General features: G+C 53.4%; 1 protein-coding gene and 1 pseudogene across 2 annotated transcripts; both read left to right on the forward strand.

The window, feature by feature from the left end:
• The first annotated feature begins 4,651 nt into the window (after positions 1-4,651).
• Positions 4,652-11,911, forward strand: LOC104915533 (protein MANBAL-like). Its single transcript, XM_085241699.1, has 4 exons — positions 4,652-4,810; positions 7,786-7,884; positions 8,308-8,502; positions 10,539-11,911. The coding sequence occupies exons 3-4, from the start codon at positions 8,353-8,355 to the stop codon at positions 10,644-10,646; spliced, it is 258 nt and encodes an 85-aa protein (XP_085097825.1). The 5' UTR covers positions 4,652-4,810; positions 7,786-7,884; positions 8,308-8,352; the 3' UTR covers positions 10,647-11,911.
• Positions 6,505-7,884, forward strand: LOC146542952 (uncharacterized; annotated as a pseudogene). Its single transcript, XR_014887763.1, has 2 exons — positions 6,505-7,571; positions 7,603-7,884. The product of XR_014887763.1 is annotated as an uncharacterized LOC146542952 (transcript).
• Positions 11,912-14,836: the final 2,925 nt, after the last annotated feature.

The following is a 14,836-nucleotide window of genomic DNA, read 5'->3' on the forward strand; positions in this document are numbered from 1 at the left end:
TTTCGATTGTAGTGGGTGATGTCCTGTCAATGGAAGTTAGCAGCTCTCGTGCACAGTGATTTATCTCAACGAGTGCCTGGCTGGGCGGAGTCGAGCATCTTCGATTATGGAATTCGCTGTGACTTTCTGTTCAGACCATCGAGCAGAGGAGTGCTGTGCCTGAAGTTGGCTCGGAGACAGTCCGTGCCTTGTCTGAGGATCTTGGCCGCAGGTAGGTGTGCTTACTTCAGAGTAGCACGTTAGGCGTGCGTGAGCAGTGTGGGAGAGCTCAACTAAGGGTTGTGTGACGCCGCAGGCCGGACCATCAAAAGTGCAGAAATGTACTGTAATGGTATTAAACTTACGTAATACTATAAGCAGTCTCATGCATGACAGCTGGAGATATTTTTGCTGTTAGCTTCCGATGCAGTTTTGTGCCTTTTGTTTGGGTCGGAAACAAGAGTTCAAGCGCTCTATTAGGCTGAATTGTGCGGAAGTAACACGGAGTCATGCGATACTTCTTTTCCCCTTGTAAAAGCAGCCTCTTGAGAGACAGGCAAGTGGGTATGCTGTGAAGTGTTTCCCACTGATCGAGCCCCGTATGGAACGTGGCGTACGTCTCTTGCGTTCAGCTCTTGCGTGTGCCTACCAGTTCCAGCCAAAGACGTAGTGCGCTGTTTGAGAGAGATTGATGAAAGTGAAATAGTGGAGGGAATTGGTAGTGTTGCTACGTGGTGCCCCGCATGTGGAGGCCGCAGTTGTTTCCTTCTTCGGGGTGCTGTTCTATGCACGCAGGAGCTGAGGCAAGTCTCGTCTGTGCTTCTCTGCTCTGTGTTGTTGGCCTTGGGCCGCAGGGTCCCGTGGGGACTGCCTTGCGGAGGGCTTTAGACTGTAGTTGCGTGGGACTTTGGAACAATAGAGGGAGTTTTGTGCCCTGTCGAGGCATTCGCGTGGCACCAAGCCATCGGTGATTGAGCTCCAAAGCGAGTGCCAGCCAATTGCTAGAAATTGCCGTCTTTCTGAATTATTTGGACTCGGACGGCTTGGGTCTAGCTTGGGAGCGGTGAAGAAGCAGGCAAGTGTGCACAGCTAAGCAGAGCAGAGAAGCAAAAAAAAGGTAGAAGCCAGAGTCAGAGGAAAGAGATTGCTTCGCATGTTCTGATTGAGAAAGAAAGGAGCTTGAGGTTACAGAGCTTCCTGGGATTCTTGGCAAGCTGGGCTATCTTAGGCTGCAGCTGACTGTTCCAACTGTTGTTTGGTGATTACGATGCTGTATTGCCCAATTTTATTTTGAATAGAATCACAAATCCATGTTGAATAAGGAACAAAGCTTACGGGCTGCCTCTTTCAGTAGGGTCAGACCGGCTTGGGCTGGCAGGGCGATAACCGGTCGTAGTCCCTCGTGGAGATGGCTTCCGTTTCCGTGTGTTTCCAAGTGTGGCCTTTCGCGCGCGTAAGTAGGCAGACTGTGAGATCACCTTGCTTCGAGCTGAGAGACGAAGGAGAGAAGCGCGGGAGGAAGAAGGGTCCTGCACTCAGCCTGGCTGTTCCTTCGTGGCTCTTTCACCCGTAGCACGGTTCTGTTTGCCTGAGCAGCTGCACTGCGGCAGCCCGTGGCCTGAGTCAGCCCGTAGCCGGGGAGTTCAATGTGGGGCCTGTGAAGCACGCTGCAGTGGGAGGGGAGGGGCGCGGAGGGTGCAGTGAGCGCTGCCCAGGTCAGCGAGGCCGGGAGGGGCGACCGGTGCGCGTTCATGCAATGGTCAGCGTTGGGCGCGCGCGTGTTGAGTGTAGGTGTGCGAGGCCGTCGAGCACGAAGGGAGAGGCTGGTGGAGTGTCTGTCGTTTTCATGGCTCGGCGTTCCCTCAGAAAGCTGCCGGGCTCGTATCGGCACTGCCTTTTGCTGCCGCCGCCTGCCTGCCTGGCTGCTGCCGCCGAGAGGAAGAGGAGTCGGGCGGCGCAAGCTGGCTGCAGGAGGGAAACCAGTATTAGGTGTCCGCGTCTTAGTTTGGGTTGGATCCAGGGCGGTCGTCGAGTCGGGGCGGGCAGCCTGCTGGGGCTGCGCTGCTGCAGGAGGGGCTGGGGTGGGGAGTGGTGTGGTGCAGCCTGGGGTGGGGGCGTCGGGGCGTTGGCCCCGCCGCTGTGTTGTCGCAGCACGGCTGCGGATGACCAGAGCGCAGAGAGAGCGGAAGCGCTGGAAGGCGGCAGAAATTTCTTGCAGCTACGAGTGCTGTTTTCCCCATTTCAGATCGGTGATAGCTCCGCACAAGCACGCTCTGATACTTCGGGTTGAAGGCAAACAAATAAGTCTTCAAGGCACAAAGCCGAAGCACGCCAAGCCGTTATTCCGGAGTGATTCCCGCCGTCATTGGAGGTTGCATGAGCGGATGGAAGAACGGAAGGGGGGAGGGAAGGAGGAGAGAAAGTAAGCAGGAAGGAAAGAAAGGAGGGAGAGAAAAGAGGAAAAGAAGCGAGAAAAAAGGAAGGAGAGGTAGAGAAAGGGCAAAAGGAGAGAGAAAAGAAAAGAAATAAGTAAGAAGAGAGCAGAGAAAGAAGAAAGGAAAAGAGGAAAAAAGGAGAGAAAGGAAAGACAGTTGCGCGCGCCGGCGCCATCGAGAATCGCAGCGGCCCCCCCCGCTCCCTCCCCCTCGGCCGGCCGCCCAGGCCGCTCGCAAGTGGCCAGGGTGCCGGCCGGGGAGGAAGTCTCGGCCGGGGACAGCTCGGCACGGGCATGGCGGGGGGGCGGAGCGGCGGGGCGGGCTTGCGAGGGGCCTCGGCGCGGGCAAGGGCGCTGGGGGAGGCTGCGGTGCTGCGGACGGAGGATGCGGCGTCCGCCGGGGCGGGGCCGGGGGCGTCTGGAGAGCCGCGTGTGGGTTTGTGGGGTTTCGGTGTGAAGGGTCCTGGAGTTGTGCGGCAAGGCGGCGGGAATGAGCAAGCGCCGGGTCTGTGTTGCGAGGTGTGGAGGAAAGAGTTTACGAATGAGGGTTGAAGGGACTGGAGACACGACAACCCCCAAGGTTCCCTACCCGGTGCCAGGTAGCGTCCAGGCGAGACTCGATGTTCCAGAGAGGAATCCACAACCCCTGGAGCCTGTTCCAGCGCCGCCCTCCCGTGAAGAAGTTGCACATTCGGCCAATTCTAGCGCGCTGATTCGTCCTGTCCGTTCCACTACTGAAAGAGACTGCTCACCGTGCGCACCCGAAAGATACTGGATCAGGTCCCCTCTCGTCGTCTTTTCAGCAACCCATCACTCGCTTTCTTCTGGGAGTGCCAGGCCTTCACTCTCTTGCCTCGCTGGCTTCCAGGATCTGTCTTTTTTGTACCGGAGCCAGAAGTGGAACAGTCTCATGACCTTACGGGCGGTAGAGGGAGATCTCGTGCTGTGGCGTCTTTAGACCCAAATGCATTGGCGTTTGGCCACGAGGCACACTGGGTCAGCAAGTCGTCCACCGGACGCAGGCCCTGCAGGTTCTGCGCGCATCCCAGCTGATTGTGCAGCATATCTCTAGGCAGAGTACCTTGCTTTGTTGACCATCGGTTCTTAGCCCACCTCGCCTGTCAGTCTGCGTGGCAGCAACCTTCAGGGTTCATCCAACTTCGTGCATCGCAAATTGCGGGTGGCACTGTCCTCTCAAGTCATTGGAGTTGAAAGGCGACCAGACCTCGGTACAGCGTGCTACAAGGCACTGCCTTCTGCCTTTGCTGCCTGCCTGCCTGCCTGCCTGCCTGGCTGCTGCACTGCCGGAGAGGAAAGAGCGGACTGTCGGGCTGTGTGCAGCCAAGGGGCTGGCTGCAAAGGAGGGAAACCAAGTATTTATGAGTGGTCACTGCGTCTTTGGTTTGGGTCTGGATCCAGCGGGGGCTGAGTCAGCTCCAGCAGCTCCTCGGGGCTGAGGCCCGGCCCGGGGCCTGGGGCTGCGCTGCCTGCAGGAGGGAGGGCTGCGGGGCTGGGGCAGGTGGTGTGGGTGCAGCACATGGGGATGTGGGGGGGCGTTCAGCCGGGAGGGCGTTGGGCCCGCGCCCCCCTCGTGTTTTTCGCAGCACGGGGGCTGCAGGGGATGATGCCAGGAGCGCAGAGCAGAGCGGGGAGAGCCGGGCTGTATGAAGGCCAGGGCATGAAATCTTCCCTTGGCAGCTACGTAGCTGCTGGGCTTTTCCCCCAAGTCTTCAGACTCGGGGATGATAAGGCTCCGCAGCAAAGCCAGCCGGGCCCTCCTGATACTTCGGGGTTAGGAAAGGGCAAAACAAATCAGAGTCTTTCAAGAGCACAAAGCAGCGAAGCACAGCACAAGCCGTTTATTGCCTGCGTAGATGATCTTCTCCAGGCACGTCCATTGGAGGTCTGCATACTGAGCGTGGACTGGAAGAAAACGGAAGGAGGGGAGGGGAGGGGAACGGAGGAGAAGAAAGTAAGACAGGAAAGGAAAGAAAAAGGGAAACGGGAAGAGAAAAGGGAAGGAAGAGAAAAGAGAAGCGAGGAAAAGACAGGAAAGGAAGAGGTAAGAGAAAGGGCAAAAAAGGAAGAGGAAAGGAAAAAAGAAAAGAAATTAAAAGTAGAGAAGAGAGCAGAAGAGGAAAGAAAAGAAAAAGAGAAACTAGAAGAGAAGAAAAGGAGAAGAAAAGGAGAGAAGACAAGTTGCGCGGCGCCGGCGCCATCCGAGAGGAATCCGGCAGCGGCCCCCCCCAGCTCCCCCTCCCCCCCTCCAGGCCCCGGCCGCCCCCAGGCCGCCCTTCGCAACGTGACGCCGCAGGCGGTTGCCGGGGCCGGGGCAGGAAGTGCTTCGTGCCGGCGGACAGCACTTCCGGGGCAGCGCGGCATGGCGGCGGCGGGCCGGTGAGCGGGGCCGGGAGGAGCGGGCTCTGTGCTGGGAACGGGGTCGGGCCTCGGCGCGGGGGCATCGAGGGGCGCTCGGGGGAGGAGCTGGCGGTGCTGCCGGCACGCGGAGGCGATGCGTGCGCTGCCGCCGAGTGCGGCGGGGGCCGGGGGGCAGCTTCCTGTGAGGGAAGGCCGTGCGAGTGTGGAGCTTTGTGGGCGTTTCAGGGGTGTGAAGGAGGAGTCCCCGTAGGGAGTTGTAGGCGGCAAGGCCCGGGCGAGGAATGGAGCAACGCGCCCGGGTGCTGTGTTGGCCCGAGGGTGTGGAGCTGAAAGAAGGTTTCACAGAATTGTAGGGGTTGGAAGGGACCTCTGGAGACCATCGAGACCAACCCCCCCGCCAAAGCAGGTTCCCTACACCAGGTCGCACAGGTAGGCGTCCAGGCGAGACTCGAATGTCTCCAGAGAAGGAGACTCCACAACCCCCCTGGGCAGCCTGTTCCAGCGCTCCGTCACCCTCCCCGTGAAGAAGTTCTTACGCACATTTGAGCCAAACTTCCTATGCTGCAGCTGATGTCCGTTTCCCCTCGTCCTGTCTCCACGTACCACTGAAAAGAGACTGGCCTCACCGCTATGGCCGCCACACCTCAGAAATGTATAAACCTGGATCAGGTCCCCTCTCCGTCGTCTTTTCTCAAGGCTAAACAGACCCAGTTCACTCGGCCTTTCTTCATGGGGGAGATGCTCCAGGCCCTTCACCATCTCTGTGGCCCTCCGCTGGACTCTTTCCAAGAGATCCCTGTCTTTTTTGTACCGGGGAGCCCAGAAGTGGACACAGTACTCCAGATGAGGCCTTACCAGGGCAGAGTAGAGGGGGAGGATCACCTCCGTCGACCTGCTGGCCACGCTCTTTTTAATGCACCCCAGAATGCCATTGGCGTTTTTGGCCACGAGGGCACACTGCCGGCTCATGGCCAACCTGTCGTCCACCAGGACGCCCAGGTCCCTCTCTGCAGAGCTCCTCTGCAGCAGCTCATCCCCCAGCCTGTATTGGTGCATGCAATTATTCCTCCCTAGGTGCAAGACTGTACACTTGCTTTTGTTGAACCTGATCCGGTTTCTTACTGCCCAGCTCTCCAGCCTGTCCAGGTCTCGCTGAATGGCGGCACAGCCTTCAGGCGTGTCAGCCAATCCTCCCAACTTCGTAGCATCAGCAAACTTGCCGAGGGTGGCCACTGTCCCCTCATCAAGGTCATTGATGAAGGTATTGAACAAGAGCGGACCCAGCACAGACCCCTGGGGGACAGCACTGGTTACAGGTCTCCAGCCAGACTCTGCACCACCAACGACGACCCTCTGCGCTCTGCCAGTCAGCCAGTTCTCGAGCCACCTCACTGTTTGTAAAGATGTGCTTCCTGTGGCCGTCCCTTAGCGGGACAAGCCAGGTGTGAAGTTGTCTGTGACTGCGCCTGTTGCTTGGGAGCTGCTGCCTTGGTAGACTGGGGGGAGGGGGAGAGAGATTTTAAGAGTGCCGTCAGTCAGGAGCACGTCACATTTCTGCCTGCTTTGTTGATGCTGTGCCGTGGGTCCCCACGGAGGATCGGTGAGCCGGCGTGGCCCCGTGTATGTGCCAGCATTGTGCGCGGGTGTGGAATTGAGTCAGAGTGATTGTAATCAACTTTCAGCTGGCCGTATTTATTGTAGGGAATGGTTGAATCGCCAGCCATGGGGCGCAAGAAGAGGCGCTGGATGCGAACGCGGCAAGCAGAGCTTGTGTCTGCCAGGAGGCGGGCGTAGTCAGGTCCACTTTGGAGCGTGCTGTTGTTGGCGCTGAGCTCAGGAGAGCCCAGAACATGGCGTTGTGTGCTGCGTGTCCCAGCCCCAAAAGATTCCGTTGTGGAGGAACGGAGAGGGTGAAGGAGGCTGAGGGCCCTTTTGTCGGGGCCGGCTCCTCCGTGGCCTCTTGCTTGCCGGAGAGAAGGGCTGCCCGCTGGGCACAGGGAGTGCCTTCTAGCTGCCGTCCCGTGCCCTGTCCTCCAGCCCCCTCCTCATCCTGTGTGGAACGCCAGTGCCAGCAGTGCGGCTGCCATTTTAGAACCTTTGCCAGTCACAGCTGTCACCTTGGTCACCGCTGCCCCGGCCAACGCACTCGCCTCTGAGAGCTCTGGCAGCCATGTCAGGAGCAAAGAGAGCGAGGGGCGAAGGTTGCCCTCTTTTCAATAGGAAGAGAGAGCTGGGGGCCCCAGTAGCGAAGAGGAGGAGGGGGCCCGCCTTGACCATCAAGCGGAGGACGAATGAAAAGAGAGTCCGTTTCCATCGCGCCTGGACCGGCGCTGTGACCACCACCGTGGAGCCCATGGAGGTGGATCCACCTCTGGAGGAGCCCATGGAGGTGGATCCACCTCCGGAGGAGCCCATGGAGGTGGATCCGCCTGCGGCACAGCTGGCCTGGCACCACACCACCGTGCCAGGCCCCGCATTGGCGCTGTCACAGCTCCACCGTCGCTGGTCCAGGCGCTCGGCTCCTTACCCGCTGCGCGGCCCCCGCCCCCAGCATTAGCTGGGTGGCATTAGTTAACACCTGCTCCTCCTTCGAGCCAAGTTCTGCGGGCCCCCAGTGCCTGGTTTTCTTGTTGATTTTTCTGTTAAGTTTAGTTGTAGTGTTAGGAGTAGATTACTGTTTGTATTTTAGTGTTAGGCATAGGTTCCTGTTTGTATTTTAGAGTTTTAGAGTTAGGCATAGGTTCCTGTTTGTATTTTAGAGTTTTAGAGTTAGGCATAGGTTCCTGTTCGTATTGTAGAGTTAGGCATAGGTTCCTGTTTGTATTTTAGAGCTGGGGGTAGATTGCTCCTGTCAAGTGGAAGTTAGCAGTGCTCCCTCGGTAAGCACACGTCTGATTTATCATGCGAAGACACGAGTGCGACTGGCCTGGGCACGGAGGTCCGACGGCATCTTCGATTAATGGAATTTCCGCCTTGTGACTTTTCTGTTGCAGACCATCGAGGAACAGAGCGTGAGTGGCTGTGGCCTGAAGTTGGGCCTCGGGAGAACAGTCCGTGCCTGTGTCTGAGGCATCCTGCGTGGCCACTGCCAGGTAGGTGTGCCTTACTTCAGAGTAAGCACCGCTTAGGCGTGCGCTGAAGCAGTGTTGGTGAAGCACAGCTCATCCCAGTGTCCTCAACAGATGGGCTTTGTGCGTGCACAGCAGCAGCAAGGCCGTGAGCACATACGTACAAAAGGTGCATGAAAATGTGTACCTGTAATGGTATTAATAACATTACCGTTAATACTAATAAGACAGTCGTCATGCATGTGTGATCAGCCTCGGGGAGAAGTTTATTTTTGCCTGTTAAGCTTTTCCCGAAATGCAAGTTTTGTGCCCCTCTTTGTTATTGGGTCAGAAGACCAAGGATGTCTTCAGAGCTCGCCTCTAAGTTAGGCTGGGAATTCTTGCTAGCAGGAAGTAACACCGTGGGAGTGCATGCTAGGAATGATGACTCTCTTTTCCCCCTTGTAGAAAGCAGCCTCCTTGAGAGCAGCAGAGCAGCAGGCTGTGTGCGCTATGGCTGCTGAAGTGCATTTCTCGCCACCTGAGATCCCTGAGCCCACGCTAATGGAGAACGTGCTGCGCTACGGACTCTTCTTTGGAGCCGTTTTCCAGCTTCTCTGCGTGTTGGCCATAATCCTGCCAGTTTCCAAGTCCCCAAAGACAGTAAGTAGCGCTGTGTTTGAGAGAGATTGATAGAAATGCTGAGAAAATAGGCTGGGAGGGAACAATTGGTAGCTGTTGCCTACGGTAGCGTGCCCCGGCATTGCTGAGAGTGCCGCAGTTTGTTCTGTCCTTCCTTCCGTGTGCGTGCTGTTCCTGATGGCACGCAAGGAGCCTTGAGGTGCAAGCTCATCTTACCGTCCTGCTGCTGCTGCTGCTGCAGCTGCTGCTGTTGCTGTGGCCTATGGGGTGCCAGGCAGGGCGTCCCCCTGTGCAGGGACTGCCTTGCAGGAGAGGCCTTTAGACTGTAGTTAGCGTGGGACTTTTGGGAACAAGATAGAGGTGGAGTTTCTGTTGTGCCCTGATGTCAGGAAGGCAATTTCCAGCAGTGGCACCCAAAGCTGCCCAGTCAGGTGACTTGAGCTCCCAAAGCGAGCTGCCAGCCAATTGCTAGAAAGTTGCCTGACTTTGACTTTGAAATGTTGATGTGAAATGTAGGACTATGATTCCATTTTCCCTTTACTTAATACTGGACCTCGGTGATCTGACGTGCAGTGAGACAAAGCTAGCAGTTGTCAGTCCTGATTCTCTGGCATTGCTCTGTTCTTTTGCATCCCTCAATGCCCATAATTTACATTAGTAAATTTATGTGCAATACTGAATATCTTGTTCTTGTTATTTAGAATAATGACAGCTTTGTTTGATGTGGGGTTTCTGACCCTCATCTCGTTAGTTAAGCTGTTAGAACTGTCTGGCTTGTTACTGTTTAGGTTGTTTGTGTGCTTTCTTTTTTATTTTCTCCATATATACACTGTCCCCTTGATTTGCTGTCTCTGTGATTAATTCACATGATAATAAACAAGAGATACTCTCCCTCCATATCTTAGGAATGATGCTTGGGTTCAGGTAGAGTGCAGAGTAGCTTGTTTGTTTTGGAGGCTTCAGGCTTTGGAGACTACCTTGGTTCGAACAGTAGAAGGCATCAGTGTTCATTTCTCAGCATCACCACTCTGCAAACCTGAGTAATAGCCGCTTGTTGCTGTTTCTTCAGAGCCTCCCCAGCTCCCCATGCACTGATTACTGCCTTTGGAAAGCCAGCCAACTCTCCTTCCTTGGAAAGCCACACAGATGTGAACCGTAATAGCCCAGTGACTTTAGAGATGATTGAACAGGACTCTGATTAAAAGGATACTGTCAGATCCGTGCCTCCCCCTCCATTATCTGGTGCTCTGTGTTGGAAGCTTGAAGCTAGCGCATCTTGCTCTGCCATTTTCTGTGTCCTTTTCCAGTTGGCAAGCTCTGACTGCTAGAACCCAAGATGCTAAAGCAATATTTATACTCAAATGCATTTAATGAAAGGAGGCAATCTGTGTGTGTGTGCTTTCTCAAATAAGACTGGCGCTGTTCCCTCATGTCTTTACCAGATAACTAGACTTTATTTCCCATGGCTGAAATATTATCTGTCATCTCCCCTGAAGGAAACAAGCTCTATACCTTAGGATTCCTTGTTAGTCCAGGTGAAGAGAGCTTTGCCTTCGGTGCCCTCCTTGGGTTTTGGTCTTGGTGTAAAGACTCTGAACATGGCATTCTGACTACTGTTTTGAGGATTACCTTTTGTCTTACACATGATTAGGATGAACATTTTGCAGAAATACCTTTTGAGTGTTACCACATATATTGGTGATTCTGTGATATCTTTTCCTTTTTCTTGTTTGAATAATTGTTGTTTAGTGTTGGTTTTCATCCTGCTGTTAAAATTGGGATATTTTTTTTTCCAAAGCCTGATTTAGGCACTTAAGCTTATAACAGCCTCTGTGGTAACAAGCTGTGCATGAACTCACACTCATCCAGAAACACATGCAGAAGAAGCAGGGATGGTGCTGCTTAAGTCTCATTAAATGTGGACTCAGTCTGATATAGATGCATTCCAGCAGAGATACTCAGCACTTACGTAGTTCTGCTTTCACATAAATGCCCAAAGCGAGCTGCCAGCCAATTGCTAGAAAGTTGCCTGACTCTTTCTGAATTGATTCTTGTAGGACTCGGACAGCTTGGAGTCTAAGACTTGGGAGACGGTGAAGAAAGCAAAGGCAAGTGCTGCACAGCTAAGCAAGAAAGCCAAGAAGGAAAGCAAAAAGAAACGGTAAGGGCTTGAGCGATAAGCCTCCAAGGACTGCTTCCTGAGAGGGGCACCAAAGGCAACGGACTGTACGGTCCGCTTTTCTGGCATGGTCGTGCTTTCCCTTTCATGGACATTGGAGAGGAACTAAGGAAGCTGGAAGGGGAAGGCCTTCTGATGCGTTACAAGCAAAGAGGACTTTGCCTATACAGGACTTCATGTATGGCAAGAGCTGGAGACGCTGCATTCCTTCAGGGTCTGTCTCTTCAGGGCCAGGGACGGTCTAGTGTTAGCTTGAAATATGGCTAGACAGGACTGGAGAGAGAGGTGGTGACATAGCCACACAGTCTCTATAAGGCATCTGGAGCTTCCTGATGCCAGCTCACATCTTGGTTTGTTTGATCATGAATGAGTCAATGGGAGGAGAACTTGCTTTGTTAGGTGCCCCAGGGCTCAGAGTGGCTTTGAAAGAAAGGGTTCTGTGGCGGGGCTGCAAGTCTGCCATCCTTTTGCATTCACAGACTGCTGTCCTCAATTGACGAGTCATTGTGAGCCCAAGTACAGTAGCAGTGCTGTGCTGTGTCTGTTCTCTATCAGAAGCCTAACGGCACATTTGCTGGAACCATCAGTTTGAGAAGGACCATGTTTGCTGCTCTCCCTTGCTGTTGGTGGATGAGTCAGGCAGGCAGCATGAGGAGAACAGAACAAAGCATGTGAGACAAAAGCACTCCAAAGTTGCTTGGAGATTTCAGGACAAAGAAACATGACAAAAATCTCTCACACCAACAATAAAGATTAATACTGATGTGTGAGCTTCTATGAATGAGAATGGTAGTTTTATTTAATCTTGTTCTTCTGCAGGTTCCCTAAAGATGGGTTCTATTGCTTTCTTCTAACAGAAGTACAAATACTGAAAGACTAATGCACATATTACCCAAAATACAGGAATGCTTCCACGACCAAGAGCCGGCCAGCAGTGAGCCCTGTGTGGTTGTTAACTCAGTACAGCTGGCTTCTCCTTCTGTCTGAGTTGAGTCTGAATGACTCATTTCTAAGTGGAATTCCTGGATATTGGGGTTTCGTTCTGGGGGGAGGGAAAGTGGGATTATGCTGTCTTTGCAGTTGGTTTCTAACAGCTTGATACCTGTTTCAAAATGTTGATTATTAGCTGAACTGATAGTATGTCTTTAGTAACTACCAGTATCTTACATATTTTATTTTATTCTATTTTCTGTTGAAATATATGTATATATAATCATTGTTTCAAATAAAAACAAAACTTTTTAAAAATCACGCTGCCTCTTTCTGTGTGTTTGTTTACTATGAAAGCTGCCAGAGCTCTCTGTAGAAACACAGGGACATCAATGGCCTATTCATGAAAGCGACTCATTCAAGGGAAGCCTTTCAGCTCCTTTGATCTGTGTGAAGTTGGTTAGTTCATACTTTCAGGCATGCATGTATCTGTGTTTGACTTGGAAGCGGCAAACTGTCTGCCAGAACACCTTTCTGGAAAGAGGAAACAGCGCAATGGCTTAATTAATTTGCCTCTCATGAGAGATATTGGCTCCAAAAGCCCCCCATGGAAGTAGCGAAATAAAGGCAGTGTTTGTTAATAGGAGCAGGGGATTAGATGGGGATTCAGTTAATTGTTGATGATGGGGATTTCTGCAGGCTCCTTGGTGAGCATAGCTGTAGCAGAGAGCTGCCTGGCGGCCGCTTGGGCTACAGAAAGAGCGGTGTGCTGGGAGAGCTCTGGCCAGTATCATTTGGTTCCCTCCCCAGAAGAGGAAAGGAAAGAAAGGCTATGCGGTAAGTCCTCAAATTCCCAAGTATCTCCAGCAATTTTTTTGCTCCATTTTTGACAGTGTCCAAGCAGATCTCCCTCTGGCCACACTCGTCTCGAGTGCCATGGCCATCACTGCCCTGTGAGCCGTCCCACTCACAGTGCATCCTTCTGCTCCTCCAGTGCAAGCAGCACGATCCATTGAGGCAGGCTAATAAGCAGCTCGTGAGCTGAGCTCCAGTTCACGTAGTTCAATTAAATCCCTATTAATCCTGCTCAGACCTAATTTACTTTCATTCTCATACATGTGCTTCTCTGTTTCAGAGATGCTCTGGTGCTGCTCCCCACTGGCAGCAGCAGAAGAGCCAAGGCCATCTGTGAAGGGAACTGATGCCTCTCACTCCCCTGGAAGAATCTAGAAGCCAAGATTATTTCCCAGCCTGCTGTAAAGAATGTAAAAAGAGCTCTTTGGTGCCTGGATGCCAGGGAGGGTCAAGGCTCCATGTGGTGATTCTTGAGAAAGCAATGAGGCTGTAGGAGGGGAGGAGCTGGTGGCTGCCTCTGTTCATGGAGGTAGTTCTTCCAGGAAGACATTGTGTTGCTCACATCGCGTTGCCTGCAGGATCAAGATGACTGTATTGACTTTGTTGTTTGCTTCTGAATCTCAGGAGGCATCAGACTGACTGCAGCAAGGAAGTGGGATGATGAATGGAGAGTGCTGGCGTTTGGATCCCGGCCACTTGTTTCGTGATGAGGTTGGCTGCCAGGTTTGGCACTTGAAAGGATCTTACCCTCCTCATCTTCCTCAAACCAGAAGGGATGATTTGGCTGGGGCTGTCCCACAAGAGATATGGACACAAACCAGTGTTGGCTTTGGTGTTTCTGAAATTGCCTGTGACTGCAGGGCAAAGGTCCTGCTCTTCTCTGGTATCTAGTAGCTTGTGGCTTTGAGCAGTTTTTCTAAGTTTAAGGAGTGGTTTCGTGGCTTTTGTTAAGTGGATCAGAGCAGTCGCTGGTCAAAACGTCCCTTGCTTGGCAGTTGCAGGGTAATGATCTTGTTGGCTTCACATCTCTTCCCTTAAATTCAGCTGCTTTTCCCATCTTTCACTGTTGATCTTCCCAACTTCGCCGCCCATCCCAATTGATCACCACACATCAGTGCTGTGCAGTCCCCACCTCTGGTGATGTTTGCTTCCTTCTCCTCGGCTTGCCTGGTTTCACTCAGAGCCTGAAGGCCCCTGTGTGGCTCTGGAGCTCTGTGCACCCTGTGTGAGCAGCAGCTGGCTGCAGCCGAAGGCTCTCAGCAGGCAGCTGGAGCAGAGCCCAGATGATTCCTGCACGGCCTGGGTCCAGCCACCTGCCACCCACAGAACCACGCTGCTGTGCGAGGTGCCTCCAGCCCGGATTGAAGGATCCCAGCTTTAGTTCCCCCTTCACAAACCTAAACCAGCCCTAAGCTCTTAACAGTGGGCTCCTGACGCTGGCCATGCTGATCACTTGCTGTCACACCCACACTCTTTGCAAGTCTGCAAAGCTTAGTGATTGAAAAATGATTGAAACATGGAATTCCTGAGCTGGAGGGTCCCTGCGAGGATCACTGGGTCCATCCAGCTCCTGGCTGCATGCTTCACTGGCTCCAGGTGGGGCTGCTGAAAAGCTGCTCGAGTTCCTGAAAAGATCAGAGCAAAGGGCTCTGCTGCGTCTGTCTGCAACTCAAACACAACCATTGTGTTATTCACAGTAATAATTCCTACAAATATATTTGGAATTTGCAGCGAGCAAAGCACAGCTCGCCTCAGGAATGGAATCTGTGAAACAAGACTTATGCACGCTCGCCAAAGGGATGCTTAAAAATAAAGCTGGCCAGAGATGAATGGCTGTTTTGTTATAAATCCACAGCTGGACTGAGGAGGTCAGGACCGAATGAGCATTGGACCTCAAAGGGCCCCTCTCACTTTGCAGGAAGATTTTAGGGGCCCCGTGGAGCAGTTGGATGGGGCTCATGAGCAGGTCTGAACGGTTTGTCCAGAGAAGTCATGGAAGCCTGTTCTGTGGATGTGGCCAAGGCTGGGCTGGGTGGGCCCTGGGCAGCCTGATCCAACGGGGGGCAGCCAGCCTGGGGCAGGGGTGAGAGCTCAATGATTTTTAAAATCCTTTCCAACCCAACCACTCTGAGTTTTATGGGGCACTGCAGCTGCAGGGCTTGGGGCTCCTCAGCACTACACAGCCGTGGGACTGAGCCTCGGGGCTCCATGGGGAGAAACGCAGCAGCACCGGTGTCACCAGGCATTGCAACACGCTGTCTGTGAGCAGCATGCCTGCAGGGGGAAAGCCATGGGCAGTTATTCTGATTTTTCCTGGTGAAACTTGCTTGAAGGTCAACAAAAAAAAAGCACAAAAATACCTGTGCATTTGTAACAAGAAATCAAGATGTG

This window comes from Meleagris gallopavo, chromosome 22, assembly GCF_905368555.1.
Source record: "Meleagris gallopavo chromosome 22, MGAL_WU_HG_1.1, whole genome shotgun sequence".
Taxonomy (NCBI): Eukaryota; Metazoa; Chordata; class Aves; order Galliformes; family Phasianidae; genus Meleagris; species Meleagris gallopavo.

What these genes read in the sequence shown, in the direction of transcription:
- LOC104915533 (XM_085241699.1), top strand. Translation starts at nt 8,353, where the DNA reads ATGGCTGCTGAAGTGCATTTCTCGCCACCTGAGATCCCTGAGCCCACG. An exon ending in TTTCCAAGTCCCCAAAGACA is followed by an intron (nt 8,503 to 10,538) that starts GTAAGTAGCGCT and finishes TGATTCTTGTAG; the next exon opens with GACTCGGACAGCTTGGAGTC.